Source organism: Phyllobates terribilis, unplaced genomic scaffold, assembly GCF_046119375.1.
Source record: "Phyllobates terribilis strain yellow unplaced genomic scaffold, ASM4611937v1 Scaffold_1__5_contigs__length_1240528914, whole genome shotgun sequence".
Classification (NCBI taxonomy): domain Eukaryota; kingdom Metazoa; phylum Chordata; class Amphibia; order Anura; family Dendrobatidae; genus Phyllobates; species Phyllobates terribilis.
Window position 1 is genome coordinate 431,551,652 of NW_027362761.1, and position 24,652 is coordinate 431,576,303.

The 24,652-nt window shown below is 42.7% G+C and overlaps 1 protein-coding gene across 2 annotated transcripts in view; it reads left to right on the plus strand.

Moving 5' to 3' along the window:
- Window positions 1-428: 428 nt before the first annotated feature.
- The window catches only part of FBXL17 (F-box and leucine rich repeat protein 17), a 929,014-nt gene continuing 904,790 nt past the window's right edge, over window positions 429-24,652 (plus strand). The window contains exons 1-4 of one of the 2 annotated variants that reach the window (XM_073677587.1): window positions 429-2,223; window positions 6,163-6,285; window positions 9,234-9,491; window positions 10,508-10,639. In XM_073677587.1, the coding sequence (XP_073533688.1) occupies window positions 577-2,223; window positions 6,163-6,285; window positions 9,234-9,491; window positions 10,508-10,639 (2,160 nt within the window). In that variant the 5' untranslated portion in view covers window positions 429-576. The remainder of the gene's footprint in view (window positions 2,224-6,162; window positions 6,286-9,233; window positions 9,492-10,507; window positions 10,640-24,652) is intronic. The other variant, XM_073677577.1, reaches the window with a different exon arrangement.

The window sequence follows — 24,652 nt, forward strand, 5'->3', positions numbered from 1 at the left end:
AGCTTTTGTTTGTAGAGAGCATTTTCGTTACTTCATGTTATTGATTCTCTTGGTCCCAGTGATCACATTGAGCCAAGAAAGGGTGAGAAGATGAGCGCGTCCGCCACCAGAGACGTGAGAGTGAGGCATAAGGCGCTGACAGCTCGGTAACACACATGGTCTATGACAGCAGGAAGAGGACATGTAATACCAGTCCGAAACACGGGAGGGCGCTGTGCTTTTCTGACACGGATTGGTCCTATAGTCCTCGGATACTGACGTAGTCGCCATGTTTAGAGTGGGCAAAGATAAATGACAGGAGCCAGTCTGCACCGTGCACCTCGCTGCAATACTCTTTGCATTTACCAATATAAACATGGCCACAAATGTTCTCTTGTGACAGTGCGTAACGCGCGTACTGACGTACGGCAGCGTCCTCATTCTGGCCAATAGGAACGTTACAATCCTGAGTGACGTTTACTGTTTTGATGATGTCAGAACGGCGGTAACGGAGAAAGCATTAAAGTGTGTGAGAGTGAGAGTGTGCGGCGGGACAGCGGCCGCTCCGGAGTCTGCACTGAGGCTTGCCGCTCATTTATGGGCAGCTTCTTCTGTAAGCAGCGCCGCGGCCTCACACCTGCCCGAGCCCAGAGGAGGAAGAAGCTGCTGCGGCGCCAGGACTGCCTGCTCCGTGCACCCTGCATGCTGTGCTTCATTGTGCGGGAACCCGCAGTCAGTGAGCCGGTGTCCCCTGCAGCCCCGCCGCCTGCTGCCCGGGACTGTGCCCATCTGCTGCTGCTGAACAGCTGGCAGGAGCGGAGCTGCAGTGTCCTCAGCGCAGACATGGTGTGTAAGCGGAAGAACAGCGGAGAGCAGCCCGGCACCCCCTGTAAGCTGCCCCGATGTGCCCCAACCGGGGATCAGGGGCACCCCAGCACCGGAGGACCTACAGAGCAAGATGCCACCCTCTGTAATCTGCCCATTTGTACGACAGCGGGTGATCAGGGGCACCCCAGCACTGGGGGACCTACAGAGCAGCCTGGCACCCCCTGTAAGCTGCCTCAATGTACCCCATCCGGGGATCAGGGGCACCCTAGCACTGGAGGACCTACAGAGCAGCCCAGCACCCCCTGTACTTTGCCCAGATGTACCACAGCAGGTGATCAGGGGCACCGCAGCGCTGGGCAACATTCAGAGCAAGATGCCACCCTTTGTAATTTGCCCAGATGTACCACAGTGGGTGATCAGGGGCGCCCCAGCACCGGAGGACCTACAGAGCAGCCTGGCACCCCCTGTAATTTGCCCAGATGTACCACAGCGGGCAATCTGGGGCACCCCAGCACTGAAGGACCTACAGAGCAGGATGCCACCCTATGTAATCTGCCCAGTTGTACCGCAGACAGCGATCAGGGGCACCTCAGCACCGGAGGACTTACAGAGCAGCCCAGCACCCCCTGTTATCTGCTTCGATGTACGTCAGCGGGCGATCAGGGGCACCTCAGCATCAGATGTCCCACAGAGCTGCCCGGCACCTCCTGTAATTTGCCCCGATGTACCTCAGCTGGCGATAAGGGGCACCCCAGCACCAAAGGACCTACAGAGCAGCATGCCACCTCATTTAATCTGCAGAGATATACCCTATCAGGGGATCAGGGGCACCCCAGCACCGGAGAACATAACCAGCAGTCTGGCACCCTCGGTAAAATGCCCCAATGTACCCCCGCAGGAGATCAGGGGCACTCCAGCACTAAGGAACCTACAGAGCGGCCTGGTACCCCATGCAGGCTGCCACGATTTATCCCTGCGGGAGATCAGGTGCGCTCTAGCACCAGAGAACCTACAGAGCATCCTAGCACCCAATGTAAGCTGCCACAAAGTACCCCCACAGGAGAGCAGGCACCGGATTATCGGGTAAATCGTGCATGGTACACAGGAGATCAAGTGCACCCCAGCACCACAGAGCCTACACAGCAGCTCACTTCGGATCTTGCATTGCCTTGTGCAGAGGATCGGCCTACAGGGAATCCAGAGCTGGAAAAAGATGGCATGCCACCAACAGAGGATCCTCCCCAGCCCGGCACAGCAGCACAGAGGCACTCCAGGAGTCAGATCTGCTCTGCATCTTGTTTTGGCTTCTCTTCCCAGGATTTGGCACAGACTCACAGGGAAGCTGATCTTGACACTCACAAGGTGGAGGATGAGCCGCTACATATTAACCAGCTTCCTCCATCCCTATTACTGAAGGTGAGGCGTCACATGACAGCAGTAGGGCGCTTGTATTCTACTGTCACCCATGTTCCTCAGTCTTATAACTGTGATTTTGGGTTACAAATACTGATGTAAAATACTGACCAAATACTCAACATGTGAACGCGGCCTAAGGATTATTTACATCTTCAGCAGAAGCCACGTACATTTTTTTTAAAGGAAACCTGTCAGCTGATTCCTGCTGCCAAAGTCATTAAGAGCACGAATCAGAGCATGGCTGCCTTATTGTAGCCAGGTATATTTTTCTTTAAAATGTTCTGGTATTTCAGAGAAAACATAATTTGAAGATCCGGCCGGGAAAGCATAGGAGACAAAACTAGGCTGACCTCGCTCCTCTCCAGCTTCTTCCATAAGAAATGACCTGTCAGTCTCTTGCAGTGGCGCTGGGAATAGCCGGCTGGGGGTGGTGCTTGACTAGTCCTGTCTCTGGCTATGCATGAATTGGCTAGCGGGTTCCCTTTAAATAGGTTAAACATATTTAGCGTCAATCGCGCAGCCAGCCTCCGAGTCATGCTTCCCACAGTTTGAACAATATGAACCAGCTGACAGGTTCCCGTTAGGGACCCAAGTAAATATCGTATGTTGGATAGACTGGTGGCGCTCAATAGCCATGCTGTTACTGGGGGAATAAGTCCGGGGTCAGACGAGCATATGAAAAATAGTCCAATTTTCATCCTGAAAATTTGGGTGCCTCTCATCCATATTGACCCCTGTATTCTTATTTTATGTCTGTATTCTTATTTTGTCTGTGCTATCTAATTTTTATAGCTCAACATTTTAAAATATACTTTTAGAGATTTATATGGTATTAATGGCAATGTGTCTGTAAAAATCAGATGCCATACTTATGTTCCATATTTATAGCTGCTGGTATATTAAGAAATCGGGTAAGAAACTTTTTAGTGTTTTATGTTGGTAAGGTAACCCATCACGACTGATCTGTCCCTTCTTGCTATGAGACACTAAGTAAGTGACAGGTGCAGGAGAATGACGGCGGTGGGCTCATTTTTAGTCTTGAGCCTTAGAGGCGCACCAGCTTACATTGGATCTGTACTACATGGGAGGGTTATGTGTAAGGGCTCGTTCAGACTAGTGTATAATATGGACATGTGCCGCCAGAGTAAATGTATAGATCAGGGGTCTCAAACTCGGCTGGGTATATGGGCCGCACGCGGAAAAAAAATTAATTTTGAGGGCCGCATTCTTTGCAAGACAGTGACATTTTTAGTGATACCATTTTTTTTATATACACCTTTTGAACATTTTTGTTATGTTTTATTTTTTAGAGATTGGGTCTTTACGGATGTGGCGATAATAACTGTGCACTTTTTTTGTTTACTTTAGTTTATATATAAAGCACCTCACCTGTCCTCCGTTCCCTGGGCGTCCTTTCTGCACCTGTGGCCCGCTGGCACCATAGCCCCCTTGATGATCGCGGCCCGGTCCAGGAGCTGCAGACAGCTGCGCTTTAGTTCAGTGTATTGCCGGCTCTCTGCACAGCAATACCAATGCCAGCCGCCGGCCTATCATCTGCGCATGGCTGTGACGTCATACGCCGCTGCGCTGGGACGCAGATGTCAGCTGCTGGCCTCTGATAGGCCGGCGGCTGGCATTTGTATTTCTGTGCAGAGAGCCGGTCTCTGCACGGCAATACACTGAACTAAAGCGCAGCTCCTGGACTGGGCCGCGATCGGGGTCTATGGTGCCTGCGGGCCGCGTGTTTGAGACCCCTGGTATAGAGAGACTGATGTAACTCACTAGGGCTGTTCAGACCGACCAAGTGTCAGTATGAAACTAAATTGCCGCGTCAGCTGTTCTCTTCCGATTCTTAGATGATACTCGCTTATTCACGTCTATGGCTGCTCACGGATCCCATACAAATCAACCATACCCTAGGAAACTGTATTTGACCGAGTACATTTTTTAATGTAAATGTAGGAAAATGGATGTCTCACGTAAAAAATCGGTCACACGGATGGAATCTAGAAGAAAATCTTCCATTTTTTCTGGATGAAATAAAAACATTTTTTGTCTTAAGGCTGCTTTCCTTTTTTTTATATTAACAGATAATAATCTTTTTATTTTATATAGCGCTTTACAATTCAGACAATTTACAGTCATTATTATCACTGTCCCCATTGGGGCTCACAATCTACATTCCCTATCAGTATGTCTTTGGAGTGTGGGAGGAAACCGGAGAACGCTTAAGAAATCCATGCAAATACAGGAGAACATACAAACTCCTAGCAGATGTTGTCCTTGGTGGGATTTGAACCCAGGACCCCAGCGCTGCAAGGCTACAGTGCTAACCACTGAGCCACCGTGCTGCACAGATGCATGAGAGCAACAAAAAGAAGAAATATAAAGGTTACAATACCCGTGTGCACACAGAGTTTCTCAGACGCTGGTTTCCCTGCTGATGTTTTTGAAGCAGAAGGCTCTCAGGAAAACAGTGTTTTTCAAGAAGCATCTTCTTCCACCACTTTATGGTCACTTTTGTGGTGGCTTTGTTTATTTTTTTTAAATTTAATTGCATACATAAAGTAGTGAGTGGCCGCCAGAAGAATGGTCCGGTTTCGAGACACCTATGCACAGCAAGTTATTTTGACATTGCAGTTCATATGTTAAATTCTTTCTAGCATTATTTAACCCGCTTTTCAGGTCGATTTGAGGCAAAATCTGCCCGAAACGACGTTATCTGCATATGGTTGGGTAAAAAGTGGATTGGTTGCATAGAGAGAAGTTCCTTTAGGCCTGTGAGGAACTTGTGCCGTGTTTTTTGAATTTTTTTTGTTGTTGTAAAACGTACAGCACTTGGCCAAGATGGACTGTTCAGTGGTTAGCATTGTAGCTTGGCAGGTCTGAGGTCCTGAGTTCAATTCGGCCAAGGGGAACATCTGATTGGAGTTTGTATTTATTTAGAATGACACAGTGATGATGATGTCTATACAGCCCCTTTTATGAAAACAAACCTCTAAATACGGTATAAGGCGTTTGTATGTAAAGTTCGACTTTCTTGTAATAAAGGTCTATGGAACATTGGGGATTCTTGTCATTTAAATCCATCATCATTTTCTAGATCTCTAGTTTCTGTCAGTGAATGGAAATCTAATTGGCATCCTTATGCCCTGGCCTAATGTTTCAGCAGGACACAGTTCACACTTAAATTTTTGATCAGTGGTTTTCATCCCCTTGATTTCAAGCCAAAGGAGTGAAGCATGAACACCGAAATGTATAATGGAAAGATTTATACTGCTACGTTCTTGTTTCTTCTCTGTAGCTTAAAATGGGTGAAAAATGCTGATCTAATAATTAAAGGGGTTTTCCCACTAACAAGTTCATTTTAAAATTTGTCTGTGTCTGACCCTGTACAGAACATACCACATCTCCTGAGCAGGGGAGGAAGCAAACAATACAGATATTACAGCAGGGTGATGGCAGAGGATTCATTTTATGAGGTTAAACATTTCACTGCCTGTTTTTAAACAATATTTTTCAACACAAAATGAATCTTTTGTGATCCCCTGCTGTAATGTCTGTATTGTCTTTTGCTTCCTCCCCGGCCCAGGAGATGCCATTGATTAAAATGAACTTTTGTTAGTGGGAAAACCCCTTTAAGTATTATCGAGGTTGTCCACTACTATACAGAATGTCCATATCGATTCAAACGGTGGAAATAAGTTTTTTTGTAAATACCTTCTGTTGTTCGTCTTGGCTGTGAGCGGCGCTGATGTCACGTCAAGTTCCGGCTGCAGCTGGGGGTGACCCAGTGACGCGAGCCCCTCTGATTGATGGGCTGTGGGTGGGGTTTCACCGCTCGTCACAGCCCAGCATCTGTTATTTGACAGGTTCCATTTAATAGAGCAAATGCACAAGAAATGAACTATGTCTCTAAAATGTTGCTTTTTCTTACAGTTTTTCTCTCACCTCTCTCTGAATGAGCGTTGCCTTTGTGTGTCTTTGGTATGTAAATATTGGCGCGATCTCTGCTTGGACTTTCAGTTCTGGAAGCAGCTGGACCTCAGCAGTCGTAGTCAGGTACCCCCATTCTTTTTATTATCTTCGCACTACTTTTGTAATTAGCTAACCCTATGGTGTTTTTGTATTGCAGGTTTATATTCCGTGGGTGTACATGTTTACTTTAATGATATAAACTTATTTTTAGGGTCAATACCAAAATCAATGGGGGTCCGATTGCTTGCGCCACCCACTGATCATTTGTAGAAAAAAAGCTGCAGCTCACTTAAAGTGTAGTGGCCATGATTGTTGCTGCAAGATATCTGCTGTTCACCTGTACGGCCAGCCAATTCATAGTTTTTGCGCTTTCGTTTTTTATTCTTCAAAGGGCCATACAATTTTTTTTTATTTTTCCATTGACCTAGTGACATGGTTTATTATGGTAACATTTTGCTGGATGAGCTGTAGGTTCAAATGATGCAAGTCCTGTGAGGAAAAAAACTCTAGGAATGATGAAGAATAAAAAAATTAATACATTTGGTTTTTATCTCCAAGTTTGAGACTGGTACATTTTTTATTTTTCTGTTGAGCTGTGTGAGAACTTGTTTGTTTCATGGCAAGCTGATATTTTTATTATTTTACCATTTTGGGATACATATTTATTGTGGGTTTTTTTTTTCTTTTTTAGGTAGACAACTAAAAAAACACAATTGTGTCATTCAGATTTTTTTATTTTCTGCTGTACGGTGTTTACGTGTTACATTATTACACGTTTTGATAGATCAGACTTTTTTGGATGTGGGAATACCAAATATGCTGTTTTTTATTATTAAATGTGGGAAATGTGCGTGATTACATTTTTATATTTGGTTAGTTTTATATTTGTCCACTATAGCATTAAAGACCTATCCTTAGGATTGGTCATCAATGTCTGATCGGCCAGGGTCCGACACCCAGCACCCCCGCAGATCAGCTGGCATCCTTGTTGGTGGCCGCTGGCCAGAAATGTCCACTTAAAGGAGCTGGTCATCTTCTGATAGTGGTCGCCTCAGGGTACTACAATCAGAAGTCTCTGCAAGTGACTATTTCTGGCCGGCGCCCGCCGACACAGATAACAACTGAACTGTCCTGGTGTCAGATCCTGACCAATCAAACATTGATGACCTATCCTAAGGATAGGTCACCAATGATAAAGTAGTGGACAACCTCTTTAAAATGACTTTCTTCTATGAAGAAATAATAAGATGGCTTCCGTGGTGGCGTCCAGGAGGCCTCTGGCTGCCATGTTAACCCAACAGTACCCCACAATTGCAATATAAAGGGGCAGATTGCATCTGCTATTAGTGCTGTTTAAATGCCAATGTCAGTGATTGGCAGGAGGATTTAAATTGCTAAATAGCAGCAATCCGAACAAGCTTCTGTTACAGGAAGATGCTGGCTCTGTGATACAGCTGGCATCTCCCGGGTATGGTGCAAGGTCTGCTCTTGAGCCCACTACAAGAATTGACATCATATGTGTGATCCAATATAACGGCAAAATAGCTAGCATCTCCAATAAAATCTTGGCAGGTTTATTACACCTTTATTAAAATCAGGTCACAAGCAGGACAAAGTTCTGGTGTTGATGCGTTTTGACTTGAACAGTCTTAATTGTGACCGGTCAACACCAGAACGCAGGGTTGCAAAAAACAGGGACAGAGACCCTGGTTCCAGCGATGTGTCACTTACTGGGCTTCTGCTGTTGTTTTACATGTTACAGCTCTGGTAGTGTTCACTCTGATGAGAGGACTTTATACATCCTAAGGGTATGTTCACACAGATTATTTGGATGTTGTAGCTTATCTGCTTCAAAATCCACATCAAAACCACTTCAAAAACTCTTAACGCTCTTTGATTTGGATTTTGATTCAGATCCGTATCGTAAAACTCCATCTTTACATATACTAACAGTACTTTAATATCTTATATGAGTATGACCAATTGTCCCCTAACAGGAAAATGTTGGTTTCAAAAATAAGAAAAAAAAATACAATCAACAGCTAATGAGTTGTATTAAAGCGGAATTCCCATCTCCAAGATTCTATCCCAATATGTAGTATGTGTAGTAGTAATAATATTAGCAAATACCTCCAATTAAAAATGCAGTATAGTCCTTCTGATTCGCTGTGTCTCTTACCTCATGTGCAGGGCATTGCAGTAGCCTAGGTATCCGTGGTTATGACCACTCATATAGTAACAGCTAGTTTCTAGTAGTCGTAACCATGGATACCTAAGCTACTGCAATGTCCTGCACATGAGGTAAGAGAGATAGCAAATCACAAAAACTATACTACATTTCTAATTGGAGGCATATGCTAATATTGTTATTACACCTGCTACATTTTGGGATAGGATATTGGAAATGGGAATACCCTTTTATTTCTGATACCCAATTTTAAATCACAAGTTCGTAATGTAAGGTTAGGATATAAGTAGCATCCACGTCTCTGATCCGATTGCCGCAGCCTCGGCTGTCGCTGGGATCACCCATTACATGGATCTCTTCTCAGATACTTAGAATTCCGAGCGATGTTGGCTGTGTGCATGCAGCTAATTATTCCTTGTAAACCGTGATGAAGAATGACTTTGTTTATACAAGAAACCCTTTTTTTTTTTTTTAGCATCTAAAACAGCGTAAACATAAATTGCTTCTGTCAAGTGCTTCTTTCATTAAGAAGAAAAGCAAATGTAGTTAACGTGTTTTAGAAAACCGAGAAGAGTTTTTAGATTTCAGAGAAAACGTTAAAAGCGACTTATGGTGCATTTATTGACTCCATAGAGAAGTATGACCATACTACCTTATTTTATTATAGTGTTTTATTTGGCACCTAGAAACATTCGCATGTGACAAACGTGGTCTTCCTACAGTTTTAATCAGTGATTCCAAGGCTTATATCTTGCCTATAAAGACTATGCATATTGATAAGTTCTTGAATATTTCGCATTGGTTGTGACTGTAATAGAGAGATAATTCTCTGCTTACTTTACAGGTTAAAGATGACTTATTGGAAAGAATAGCTTCCAGGTTTTGGAACATTTCAGAACTCAACATTTCCGACTGTCTAAATGTGACGGATGCCGGGGTTGGAATTGTGGCAGCCAAATGCTCCGGCTTGGTGAAGTACACTGCCTACCGGTGTAAGCAGCTGTCTGACGCCTCACTCATCTCTATGGCCACACATTGTGCCGCACTACAGAAAGTTCATGTTGGCAACCAGGATCGGCTCACTGATGAAGCAATCAAGCAGGTATGACCAGGGTTTAGATGATGGAGAACCCAGAGGTTACAGCCATGATCTAAAGGTAGAACATGGATCTGTTGGTTGTATTAAGGGCGTACCAAGTCTAAGAATGACTAAATGGCCTCCAATATATGATAATCTACTAGACGTTATAAGAGCAGCCGTGTGTAAACGTTCCAGTGTAATGAGGACCTTGTTGAGTGCTGCAGTTACATCTCTGGAGCGTGTAGGCACATTACATTTCGTGCCTCTGTTTGTTAGACAAGATGTCATCTTGGTCACTGCATGTTTATAATGATCTCATTAGTTTATTGAGTTAATACTCTGGTCTCTGAGGACTCTGCACCCAGTATGACAATAAAGATGTTGCATGTGTACAGCTGAGAGCAGGAGGACTCTGCGTGCCGCAACACTCTGCGTGGCAGAACAGGAAAGTTTATCAGCGGCCGGCCCCGCGTTTACCTTTGTCGGCCACCCGAGTTGAATGCTGGCTCTGTAGCAATCCTTCCTCCAGCCCACTCCTGAGTGCAGTGAAAGTCTTATGAGTATTCCTACTAATTATTAAGGCATAAAATAGTCTACCTTGCCGTCAGTGACTGCTGTTATTGTGAACTCTGCTTGCCTCGCTTTTATTCCTGCGATCTACAGGTGCTGGGTATGACTCCTGAGTAAAGAAGTGAGTCTGGTGGTCTATCACGGCTATAGGTGTTGTCTTCAGCATTTGCTTCTTGGTGCTGCATAATAAATATTGCATAACATGCTGCTGCAGACTTTGCTGTACTATTCATAGAAATGACTGGAAAGCCTTGGAACGTTATGTAGTAGATTTTCAGTATGGCCTCCTAGTGTGGAACAAATATAAGTGTCATCCACGATTCTGTATTAGGGTCCCCAGCGATGTTACTGGTTTCCTGCCACTTTTTTTGTGAATGTGATATTAATTCTTGTGTAATAAACCTCATGTTCTAGGTCTTCAGTATATTCTTATATTGTGATTTCTTCTGTCTTCCTCTCCTCCACAGCTGGGCTCCAGGTGCAAGGATCTGAGAGACATCCATTTTGGACAGTGCTACAAGATCACTGATGAAGGGATGGTCATTATTGCCAAAGGTTGTCCCAAACTTAAGAAAATTTACATGCAAGAAAACAAATTAGTGAGTACAACAAGAACTTGGGGAAATCCTTTGTAATCCAATTCTTGGCTTTGTTTTGCATCGTATTTCAAGAATGATGAATGTACAGTAATGTGATATATCTGATGGATTCACTTGTGCTAGTTTATTTATTTAATTTTTTTACACAAAGTCAAGAGTGGATGCAAGAGAAACTTAAAGGTAAAACCAATATTCCTCCGCTCTTGTATCCTCACCAGGCTTAGGCTAAACAGATCTCCTCAAAGCTGAATGTGTAATTACTGCCTGTGTCTTAGCACTATGTGCATGACCAAGGATGGTAGTACTACATAGTATATCTACAGATTATTTTCTCTTCAGTGTTAAAGTAATCTACATTTACTGTGTCGATATAATGTCTGTGTAGGCAGATGCTCATAATATAAACCAGAGAGACCATAGGTATTTTCAAAACCCCAAGATAACATAATTAAAACACCATATGTTGACTAAAAGAGATAAATGCTTTATTTATGTATTTTTTTAAGAAATAACACATAGGTATAAATAACATGTGTGAAAAGACATAGCATGGGCACGTGAGGCAGCAGGAGGGAGATGGAGATACTCATAATATCCAAACTACAGACCATCTGTAGACAGAGCTGTGTGGTGGCTCTTTCCTGGGGGAGCCTTCACCATGAGTGGTATGGTCTATGGTGCTAAGGTCTATTTACATAGACTGACCGGCGGCGCAATACTGCTGACAATCATGAAACTTTTACCGATTGATCGTCGTTTGACCAAAGTGAAAATTGCTATTTAATGTGCCCTGAGCGATCGGTAAGACACCTTTCAGGGCACATAGGCTGCCACTCTTCTCGGAAGTGACAGTCCTGTTTACATAGGACAATGCACCTCAGAGAATGATTGTTTGCGCTGCATAAAACATAATTTCACTCTAACACTTGTCCACGATTATTTTGCAGTCTAAGTACAGGTTAATGCTTGCCCTTCAGTCCTCTGCTCTACACTGATGAGCAGCAAGAACCCCCGAAACAATGCTGTCTACAACTGGTCTGTCGTTTTTCTGTTAAAGGCTACTTTACATATTATTTCCATGGAGCATTACCGTTAAATACGCTTCCTTACATTGTTGGGTATCTTAAATGAGAGATGCTGCCCACGTCAAATCACTTATCCACAGTATATGTGATCAATGTATGTTCGATGGGGGTGTAGTTCCTGGCACTTCCTCAGCATCTGGTCCCAAATTTAGCTTTATTATACAATAATAATAATAATTTTTATGTATATAGCGCCAACATATTCCGCAGCACTTTACAATTAAGCGGGGACATGTACAAACAATAAATTCAATACAAGGTGAGACAGTTTAAACAGTTACATCAGGAGTGAGGTCCCTGCTCGCAAGCTTACAGTCTACAAGGAAATGGGGGGACACAATAGGTGGAAAGTGCTTGTTATTTCAGGTCAGGCAATTATAATAAGTCAGGATTATCATATAAGGCTGTATGATCCGGTCATCAGCCTGTATATTCAAGTGCAATATTCAATTACCGAGTGCAGTTATCGTTTGCATGGAGGGTGTAGAGACAGATGAACAGTGGGGGGCAGATTCTGAATAGTATTTAGGAGGGAACAGGGGAAAGTTAATTTACTGGGTATTTGAGGTGGTAGGCTTGTTTAAAGAGATGGGTTTTTAAAGCGCACTTGAAGACATCGGGGCTAGGCATCAATCGGATCGGCTGGGGTAGAGCATTCCAGAGAACTGGCGCAGCACGAGAGAAGTCTTGGAGACGGAGGTGCGAGGATTATGGGGGATGTTAGTCTTAGGTCATTTGTGGAACGGAGGGCACGTGTAGGGCAATAGACTGAGATGAGAGAGGAGATATAAGGTGGTGCAGAACTGTGGAGAGCTTTGTGGGTGAGAGCAATGAGTTTATATTGGACCCTGTAGCGAATGGGTAACCAGTGTAATGACTGGCACAAGGTGGAGGCATCGTTGAAGCTGCTGGACAGAAATACGACCCTGGCTGCCGCATTCAGGACAGATTGGAGAGGGGAAATTTTGGTAAGAGGGAGACCGATCAGAAGAGAATTGCAGTAGTCCAGACGAGAGTGAATAAGAGCAACAGTAAGTTTTAGCAGTTTCAAAAGTGAGAAAAGATCGGATTTTGGAGATGTTTTTAAGATGCAGGTGACAAGAGCGAGTGAGTGATCGGATATAGGGAGTAAAGGAAAGGTTAGTGTCGAATATGACCCCAAGGCAGCGGGCGTGCTGCTTGGGAGTTATTGTTGAACCCTCCAAGGTAATTTCGATGTTGGGTAGAGTTAGGTTAGTAGAGGGGGGGAAACACAAGAAGTTCAGTTTTGGAGCGATTCAGTTTAAGATAGAGGGAGGACATGATGTTAGACACAGCAGACAAACAATCCTTGGCATTTTGTATTGGGGTAGGGGTGATGTCAGGGGAAGAAGTGTATAATTGGGTGTCGTCAGCATAGAGATGATACTGGAACCCAAATCTGCTGATTGTTTGTCCAATAGGGGCAGTGTATAGAGAGAAGAGGAGGTGGCCTAGGACTGAGCCCTGCGGAGCCCCGATAGTAAGGGGATGAGGAGGGGAAGAGGAGCTGGCAAAAGATGGTGAAGGAGCGGTCAGAGAGGTAGGAGGAGAACCAGGAGAGAACGGTTTCCTTGAGGCCTATAGAGCGGAGCATAGTGAGGAGGAGCTGGTGATCCACAGTGTCAAATGCTGCAGAGAGATCCAGGAGAATCAGCAGGGAGCAGTGACCTTTGGATTTAGCTGTTAGTAGATCATTAGAGACTTTAGTGAGGGCAGTTTCAGTGGAGTGTAAGGAGCGGAAACCAGATTGTAGAGGGTCGAGGAGAGAGTTATGAGAGATAGCGGATTAGACGTTAGTGGACCAAGCGTTCCAGGAGTTTAGAGATGAAAGGAAGATTAGAGACAGGTCTGTAGTTAGCAGTGCAGTTCTGGTCCAGGGATGGCTTTTTATGTAAAGGGGTTATGATGGCATGTTTAAATGAGGAGGGAAAGATACCTGAAGAAAGAGAGAGGTTAAATATTTTAGTCAGGTGAGTGGTGACCACCGGTGAGAGGGACTGCTGGAGACGTGAAGGAATGGGGTCACTGTTGCAGGTTGTAGGCCGAGAAGAAGCGAGGAGCTGGGTAACTTCTTCTTCTGTGACAGGCTCAAAGTTGGCAAGTGAGCTTGAAGTGCGGCAGGGAAGGGGATCCAGGCACTGAGGAGATTGGGCTGAGATGTCCTGATGGATGTGGTTGATTTTTTCAAAGAAATAAGTGGCCATATCCTCCCCGCTGAGGTTGGTGGTGGGGGCCTGTGCTTTAGGTTTCAGGAGGGAGTTTAAGGTTTCGAAAAGTCGTTTTGGATTGTTGGACAGTGAAGTGATGAGGGTGGTGAAGTAGGATTGTTTGGCCAGATGAAGGGCAGAGTTAAAGGTTTTGAGCATGAATTTATAGTGGATGAAGTCCTCTGCTAAAAGAGATTTTCTCCACTGACGCTCAGCACACCTTGAGCAACGTTGAAGAAAACGTGTTTGCATCATGTGCCAGGGCTGCCGTTGTCTGTGTCGGATCTTTCTGCAAGTAGAAGGAGCTGCTTCATCTAGGTATCTCTTCAGTGTATTATTGTAGTGTGACAATGCTAAGTCTGGACAGGAGAAGGAGGAGATGGGGGCTAAAGATGTGTGGCGATTGTCCATAAGCTGCTGGGTATTAATGGCACATGTATTCCTATAAGTGTGGTAAGTGGGGGTGTCCCGGGTGAGGAGACAATTCTTAACAGAGAAGGAAAGAAGGTTGTGGTCCAAGAGCGGGAGAGGGGAGTTGGTAAAGTCATCCAGCAAGCAGAGACTGGAAAAAACCAGGTCCAGAGTATTCCCGTCTTCATGGGTAGGAGAATTGGTAAACTGTGAGAGACGGAATGAAGAGGTTAGAGAAAGTAGATGAGAGGCAGATTGGGAGAGGGGATCATCGATGGGGATGTTAAAGTCGCCCATGATGAGGGTGGGGATGTCACAGGATAGAAAGTGAGGAAGCCAGGTGGCAAAGTGATCCAAGAACTGGCAGGAGGAGCCTGGAGGGCGATACACAACTGCCACTCGCAGGGAGAAGGGTTTAAAGAGTCTGATGGTGTGGACTTCAAAGGAAGGAAACATGAGTTAGGGAATCGGGGGGATGACCTGGAAAGCACATTGTGAGGAAAGGAGCAGACCAACACCTCCACCCTGTCTGTTGCCAGGTCTGGCGGTATGTGAAAATTTCAGCCCACCAAACGAGAGCGCAGCCGCTGTGGTGTCTGGCTGCTGAATCCAGGTTTCTGTGATAGCCAGAAGGTTACGGGAATTAGAGAGGAAAAAATCATGGATGTAAGTTAGTTTGTTACACACAGACCGTGCGTTCCAGAGACCACAATGGAAATCGATAGGAGAGGGCATGCACTGAACGTTAATAAGATTAGCAGTGTTTCTATATGCAGCTGGAGGAGAGTGGTGTATGCTAATGGAGGGGGGCCCAGGGTTGGGGGGAGATGTTGCCTGCGACTAGTAAAAGGAGAAAGAGCAGGTGGTGCAATGATTTCTATGAACGTTTGAGTGCTGTATGGAGGTAGAGGATGGTTTGCAGTGTGTGAGGAATGTCAGTAGAGCCTCAGAGTTATACATGGGAGAGGGGAGAAGGGAGGGGTGGATATAGAGAGAGTGCACAGAATGTGTTAAAGGGCAGGTGAGTTGTGAGAAAGCAGAAGTGAAAACTAATAAAAAGCAGATTGATAAGACTAATGCATAATGCAGTATGAGTGACCGAGAAGCATGTTTGTATGAATCTCTTATGCACCTTACCTGTCTCCTGCCCAACTGCCATGTATAACTGCACTTTTAATTATTGCACTTAAAATCTATTGCACGCGTGACCCAGCATGCGTGCTATTCCCAGCCAGAGCTGAATATATATGAAATGAAATGTCTGCTAGAGGCCAGCACCAGTTGGTCAAGCTGAGTAATTAGCCAATTAGCACAGGGCTAGAGCAGGCAATGCTATGTAAGATAAACACAGAGGCCATAAACCAGTGAAATAGAAGGCTTTGAACATTTTAAAATAGAAACAAGACAAAAAGACACAGGACCAAGAAATTAAATACCATGGAAAAATGTTGCTAGAGAATGACTCTGTTCACACTTATCAGACAGCACACAAGCGGATGGATGAATTAAATACCTGTGCGAAGAAGAGAGGAGAGTGGATTATCAGCTTCCGGCCATTGTATAACTGCACTTGTAATTATTGCACTTAAAATCTATTGCACGCGTGACCCAGCAAGCGTGCTATTCCCAGCCAGAGCTGAATATATACAAAGACCTTTTTCACTGTCACACTGGTGCACTACTGTTTATATAGACCCATAAGTGAGTAGAGTGATGGTCCCGCATGGACACAATTACTCCCTTCTAACAGGTAATGTAGGACATGAATTCTGTTCTAAAGGTCAGATTCCCAGCAATAATAAAATTATTACCTATCTTTTGGATGGGTAATTAACTTAGTTTATGGGACAACTCCTTTAATGATGAGACACTGAGTTACAGTAAATGCTACTGGTGGACTTCACTGTAACACATCGTAGGGAATTTACTGAAATCAGTCTTTAAAAAAGAAGCCTGCTAGATAAGGGTGCACCAGTTCATCAAGAGACTCATGCCTTTTAGTGTGTTTGGCCTATCTTGGGCTATCCTTGTACCAGAAATTACAATCTGAAATAGATTTTAGCCATAAGTAAAAGGAAATATTTATGGCCGTAGTTATCCAACCATAAGCCCCGTTAATTTTTTTTTTTCAAATGTTAGCATTGGCATATTAAACACACTTTTTTCTTAACAGATGTTGAAACAGATATACATTGATAGAGATATATTTATATACAGTGGCTGAAATATGTTTTGAACACGTCTCCCAATTTTTAAGTAAATATATTTCTAAAGGTGCTATTGCCATAAAATTCTCACCAGATGTCGGTAACAACCCATCCAATCCACACAGGTAAAGAAATCACACCATTGATGTTGTGTAATAATGAGAAATGACACAGGGAGAAAGTATTGAACACGCTTACTGAAATGTAATACTTCATACAAATCCTTTGTTGGTGATGACAGCTTCAAGATGTCTCATGTATGGAGAAACTAGTCGCATGCATTGCTCAGGTGTGGTTTTTGGGACATTCTTCCACACACACTCTTCAAATCCTCAGAGTTCTCCTTCTATAAACTCTGAGCTTTAGTTTATAACAAAATATTTCTTTTGGATTCAGGTCAGGGGATTGGCTGGGCCATTCTAGCAGCTTTATTTTCTTTGTTTGAAATCATCTGAGAGTTTGCTTGGTGGCGTGTTTGGGATCATAGTCTTGCTGAAATGTCCACCCTTGTTTCATCTTCAACATCTTGGTAGATGGCAGCAGATTTTTCTCAAGAATGCGTCTGTACATTTGATACAGAAAAAATAGATGTCTTTGTACCATGTTAAACAGTAGATAGAACAATAAAACTTTAACACTCTTTATCTATGAACTATCCCAAGATTTACTGCCATAACTGTTTATCCCTCTCCCATAATGATAGTTCTGCTTTACGTCACTTGTCTCATCTATTGCATTATTTCTGTGTCTTATTGTGTATAAATATGTGACTCTTCAGATTTTGTGGTATACTATACCTGATGAAGAGACCTGAGAAGTCTCGAAAGCTTGTAATTTGGTACCATATTTTCAGTTAGCCATTAAAAGGTATCAACCACTGAGGACTCTCAAATCTAAATATTTTTTGGTACATTGGTCCATTTATCCTTCCTTCAAATATACGAAGTTTGCCAGTGCCTTATGCTGACTAACAGCACCACACCATGATATTTCCACCCCAAACTTCATTGTTGGTATGGTGTTTTTTGGGTGTTTTGCAGTGCCTTTTGGCCTCCAAACATAGTGTATATTATGGCATCCAAAGAGTTCGTTTTTGGTCTCATCTGACCAGACAATATTCTCTCAGTATGTCGCAAGCTTGTCTAAATGTTGTTGAGCTATCTTTAAACGTGCATTACTTATAATTGTTTCAAAGAAAACTATATCTGCTAATTCCAGGTCTTTCTGTAGCTCTTCGCAGGTGGTCCTTGGCTCTTGGACAACTCTAATGAAAATTCTTTTCACTCCTCTGTCTGAAATATTGCAGGGAGCACATGGTCGTGGCCAGTTCATGGTGAACTGTTTTTTTCACTTACAGATTATGGCACCAACAGTGCTTACTGGAACCTTCAGTAATTTAGAAATTGTTATGTAACCAATGCCATCGATATGTTTTGCAACAATAAGGTTGTGAAGGTCTTGAGACAGCTCACTGGTTTTAACCATCATGAGATTTTCCTTTGTGTGGCACCTTGGTAATAAGATACATTTTTATAGACTATCATTTAAAGCAGCTAAAAATATTTTTCACTAAGTGTCAGGATTGCTTTCCAATTACTGATAGATTTCAGCTGTTGTCATGACTTTCCATGGCTTTTTGCACCTCTTCATGTGTTTGATACTTTTTCCCTGTGTAATTTCTGATTATTACACACAACCTAATTTATGAACATCTGTAGTTTGATTTCTTTGCATGTGTGGATTGGATGGGTTGTTTCCAAAATCCGGTGAGAATTTCCGATCAATACCAACTTTAGAAATACATTAACTTAAGTATTGAACACATCTTCAATTTTCTACTTCACCCGCTGCTTGTGTGCATGTATACAGTTGGTACAGTTAGTCATTTTCATGATTTATCGCTCTTGTCCACGTCTATTATGGGGTGTTGTGTGTCTGTGAAGATGAGCAGGAGAACTGTTGTTTTTTCTCCACTAGATGGCACCGTCCTAGCGTCTGATGTTTGCTTTTTAGTAAATGCTGCCATTATAGAGCCGTATCGAATTTCTTTCATATCCAATCTGTTGCATCTTGTAGGTTTTCTTGTTTGTAAAAGATTCTGGGAAAAACATGGTTACAAATATTACACAATGTGCATATATATTACGTGAAACATATTAAGCATATATGACGATATACATTTTGTGATTATTATATAAGCAGTATGTATTTGGTACTGTTCTGCTGCTGACAGTCCTTTTTGGTCATGTCTGTGGTTATCCAAATGGACGTGGCCATAGGTTTCTATGGATGATTATTTGCTGATGTGATCATTCTTCGGCCATACCCCTTTTTCTAACCATCATGCTGAAGAGTATGCCACATGCTGAGGTTTTGTAAAGCCACAATGCACATATTGTATTTTTGCTGCAATTTTGTCCCGTTTTTTTTTCTGCGCAGTTTTGTCACAAAACGTGATTGATTTCATAATATCAGCAAAATGAATGAGATTCCTGAGGTCTCAGGCACACAATGCTTATTCCTTGCAGATATATTTTTTATTTTTTGCTGCAGACTTAACCCAAACTAATGAGTGGGGGAAAATTCTGCACCAAAAACGTGTCAAAAATGTACCAGAGTATATGGTGACGAGGAATATTAGCAGACGTCCTGCAGCACAGCTGGTGATACGGTCAGCACATGGTCTGTGTGTCTGTTCAATGTGGTTGTCCATAAAAGACCTTTACTTACTCTATACAGCAATTTATTTTTCTTAGTGCTCAAGTCCAAGCAATGTGCACAGTTACCTGATGCAAGAAACCAGGTATTAATTATAACGTAAGAGCTGGAAAATACTTAAGTTAGTACATTGCTTGTAATGATACTACATTAGGTCCCGTGCCTCTAACATTTGGTTATAAGACGCTGCCCCTGTTTGATGCGGCTACCAGCAGTTACCAATTGCTGCAGTCATTTGGCTCATTACCGGTACAATACTTATTTATTTTTATTTTTTCCGATTGTGCCTAAAACAAAACTTAATTATGAGGAACAGAAGAGTTAAAGCTTTAATACATAGCGTGTTTCTTGTTTGTGTGGAGAAAGGAGGAGGCTTTGGTGGATCAGTTGTCTGTATTAACAGGCAGACTAAGCTCATTATAGAGCTGGTTACACAGGGGACGCTCCTGGGTCATTAAACAGGAATGTGCCGATCTGTAAGGGATAAATGAGGAGGACCAGTGGGGTCTGTATGAGGCAGCAGTGTGGGGGATATGTGTCTGCATTTCTCTGGTCTTCCATACTAGACAGTGGGGGTAGAATAGACATGTTTAGGGTATGGTTAAGGCTCTGATTAATGGGCTCTTGAACTGGATCAGTTACTGAATTTTACTGTACAACCTGCACACAATGTTAACTAGATGTCTTGGACCTGAAGAGACTAGTGTATTTGTTTGAAAATACATGTAAGATTAGCTGGTAAATACTGATATTAAGATGAGTCCAGCTATAGAATGAAATAGCTCACGAGTCCAAGTGTATTCCGCCTCTGCCCACCCGACCTGCTGGCTGTTTGTCTGAGCAGTTTTTATTTATTGGAGCAACATTTGAGACACTTATTACTCTCTAGGTGAGTTTGTATAACTTTGTTTCTCATGAACAAAGTACACTTTAATCACTAGATCCTGAAATCAATGTTCCTGTGCTGAGATAATCTTATAAATGTGCCCCTGCTGTCTACTGTGTAATGGCTGTGTCTGATCATACAGGAACATGGTCTGATCATACCACATCTCCTGGGCAGGGGAGAAGCAACAGAGTATACAGACAGGACAGCACGGGATCACAAATAATTGTATTTGTGAGAGAAAGCATTTCTCTGGAATTTTTAAACATTTCTCATGTACATTGAACAATATGGTACGTGGTGAGATAGATATATGTATGTGTTACGTGCATAAGGAGCTGCTTGGTTGAAAAGGGGAATAATAAATGCAGGGACTAGATACTTTCCTTTTCTGGAATAGAAAAGAGAGGAATTGGCTGGGTAAAAAAGGAAAAATGAGCAATTGTAAGTACACAATGCTATATAATGATTGCAATATTTTAAGAGGATGGGAGTGTTTCTTTAAGCAGGTAAAGGGTCTGGAGCTGATGCTAGGTGTGTCATTTGCATTTGGAATCTGTTGCTGAGAACCCACAATATGCGGTCAAAGGAGCTCTCAATGGAAGAGAAACAGACCATCATAAAAGAACCATGAAGAAAATAAGAAATCCATCAGACAGCAATGTTAGGAGTGGCCAAATCAACAGTTTTGTTCTTTCTGCAAAAAACAAACAAACAACGCAGTGGTGAGTTAAGGAACACACAAAGGCCTGGGCGTCCATGGAAGACAACAGTGGTGGACGATCGCAGAATTCTTTCTATGGTGAAGAAAAACCCCTTCACAACATCCACCCAAATAAGGAACACTCTCCAGGAAGTACGTGTTTCTGTATCTAAGTCTACCATAAATAGAAGACTTCATGAGATCAAATACAGGTGGTTCACCACAAGGTGCAAACCATTAATCAGCCATAAAATTAGCTCCTGAACTTTAGGTCTATGTACCCATTGTCTGATCATAGTGAGGTGGACACACAAACGATTGGATAAAACCTAAGCAAAAACTTTAAAATTACACTGGTTGTTTCATTTTTTAAAAAAATATTGATTGGTTGCTAATGACTTTCTGATTCCCTCTGCTGGAACGCCTAAAATGACTGTTATTGACTGTGAAAACTAGTAGTCAAACATCTACAGAAGAGAGAGCCCTGTTCTGGAAAAGCATTCATTGGGCAGATGACTGATTTTAACTTCTAGCTAATGTAACTACACGCAGGTAAATGTACTTATGTAGATGGCAGATCTAGCAGAGCTCAACTCTCCTGCAGTCCTCCATAACAGCAGTGCAGAGCGGTTTGTGCCTGCTGCTGACATCAGTTTTGTGAAACTGCAAATGCCATAATATTGATGCATATAGCAGACAATAATCCTCTACAACACCAATATACCTAAAGCAAAGATTAACTACATGGCCCGAGTTAAAAAGTTTTTGTCTTTTATATGTTTTCTATAAAGTTTTGGCAATTTTTAACTCTGGCTATGTAGTTAATCTTTGCTTTAGGTATATTGGTGTTGTTGATTCGTAACTGGGCCCAAATGATTTATTGGTGTTTATTTAGACAATTATCCTCGGACAGATGTCAGTAGAGCAGCATTTGCAGTTTCACATCACTGATCTCTCAGCTACACATCTCAACTAATCTCAGCAGTATATCTCTCGTCTCAGCCCCTCTATAAACAGCCCCATCCTGCAGTACAGTATATATTATTATGCTTTGATTATATAGTGCTATCATATTCCCCAGCAATTTACAGACATTATCATCACTGTCCCCATTGGGGCTCACAATCTAGATTCTCTATCAGTCTTTGTAGTGTGGGAGGAAACCCACACAAACTCCCTGCAGATGTTGTCCTTGGTGGGGTTTGAACCCAGGTCCCCGGTGCTGCAAGGCTGCAGTGCTAACCACTGAGCCACCGTGCTGTCTTATATACTGTACCTTTGAGGGTAATATGTGCAAATTGAAGCAAATTTTAAAAAAATTATAAACTTGTGTACATTATGAAGCCTCATTGTAATTTTGGAAATAACTCTTTACAGGGATTTTCTGGGGTAAGAAGAAAAGTCATTTAAGAGAAGCACAGGAGAAACTAGTCAGTATGTGACTTCAGCTATGTATTTCGGATGCTTGCGATCTCTTTACTACCCACTCTCTTGGAGAATGCAAGGAAATCGTGACAGTGTGCATATCTCACAATGTCACATAGGGAGTGCAGACGTTTCGTCTCAGCCTGGAAACCCCTTTAAACAATAAGTATTCTTCTTTTATTGGCTTTATTCACTTGTGGGCTGCATACACTATTCACTAGTCCAGGGGTCTCAAACTCGGCTGGATAAATGGGCCGCACAGTGAAAAAATTTGTATATGAAGGGCCACATTCTTTAAGGGAGAAGAAAACGTTTTCAGTTATGCCATTATTTTTCTAAATGATTTATTTATTTTTTTATTTTTTTACAGGTCCTCTCTTTTACTTAGATTTTTGCATAAAACAGCATTTTTAGTGGCCAATTTTTTTTCATTCTTTGTTTTACATATTTTTTAAAATGTTATGCTTTTTTTGTTTTTTTGTTCTCAATCAGCCCCATACAGTATAGTTTTACAATTAGCCACATATGGTAATTCTGTCCCCAATCCTGTAATAATGTCCCTCAGCCTGTAATAATGTCTGCTGTCCTGTAGTAATGTTCCCATCCTGGGCCCACCTTTATAGTAATGTCCCCATCCTGGGCCCACCTTTTTATAGTAATTCTTCTCACTTGACCTCGCTCAAGAAACAGTGTCCTTTTCCTCCCCCACAGCAGAGTACTTGGCAATGATGTAATGTGCCGTCTTGCCGGGACATTGACATCAGCTGCTTGCCTCTGATTGGCCGGTGGTTGTTGTTGGTATTGCGCTGCAGAGATTTGGTTTCCGTACCACAATATATTTCAATTGAATGTGCGTCTCTGGATGCACATTCAGTTGAAAAGAAGAGCTGACTCGTTGGACGCGATTGTCTCAAGAGCCCGAGGGCCGCACAACAGAGCCTCAGGGGCCACATTTGCCCTCGGGCAGCTTGTTTGAGACCCCTGCACTAGACTGTAAGGCAAGGGGAGGAGACTCGAATAACCGTAGCTCTTTATTTCCTCTAGCTGAGGGAAATAGCCTAGATAGAAAAAGAGAAACGACTAAGTCATTGAATATTCTGAGTACTTTGAATAGCAGACCTGGACTGACAAGCTGGGTATTATTCACCACGTTGGTCCCTCTAGGCATGTAAAGTCCTGTGATCACAGCAGCCTCAGCAGTGTGTCTTCTCGAAACAGACAGACAGACAGGGAATGTGCTAGAGGGCTTGTAGAGACAGTGACCGGGACTGCGCGGCAGCTCCACTGTACCTGTAATACAGGAGTCAATGATAAGTTTACTGGTGAAGCAGAGATCTGCCGCACACTGCTCTAATCTTACATAGTGTGGAACAAGCCATAAAACCTTGTTGTTCCTCCGTATGATCATTCTGTGCCCTAAAAAAATGCTCGTTAAGAAATGTCTACTTCCATCATTTCATAAAGAAATCCGCCATTCTCTCCTTCTGACAGTGAGTTATGGCTCCGGCCTCCCCTTTATTTAGTAGTTGTACATGTGTTTTTGTGTTACAGTTGCAATTTACATAAACATAATGTTCCTTTCATGAAATAATGATGTACCTAAATGCCAATTGCAGTAATGTGTTCTTTACTCCTGACTCATTAATGGAGTTAATGGTTTAATTTTAATATGAATTATTGTGATTAGGACTCCTGCACTACCAGTAATTATTATCTGCTGTGCAGAGCTCGTTCACTTTATTTTTCTTTAATAAATGTTGACTTATTATCCTTTAATCACTAGCTTAATCTCCAGTGCTCCATTGTTCCAATTCTTTTCTGTGGTGGTTTCTAGTTTTTAGCAACCAGAAATTACCGACTTGATCCGAGCTCCTGAACTTTAAGTCTATGTACCCATGGTCTGATCATAGTGAGGTGATCACATAAACAATTGGATAAAACCTAAGCAAAAACTTAAAAAAAAATTAAACAACCACTGTAATTTTAAAAATATTGATTGGTTTCTAATGACTTACTTATTCCCTCTGCTGGAACACCTAAAATGACTGTTATTGACTGTGGAAGCTAGTAGTGAATGTTAATGGGTTATTCCCATCTTACATTTATGGCATTTTCCCTGGATGTGCCAGAAATGATAGATGCAAGTTCCACCCTGAGACCTGCATCTATCTCGAGAATGGGACCCCGTGTCACACCACAGTCAGTTTAGAGGTGGCCATGCATGTGCGACTTTCCCCATTCATTTGTATGGGAATTCTGATAGCTGAGCAATGTTAGGAAATCCCATAGAAATGAACAGAGAAAATTTACATTTGCAACAAGTGTGAAGAGGGCTTCGGAAATTTTTTCT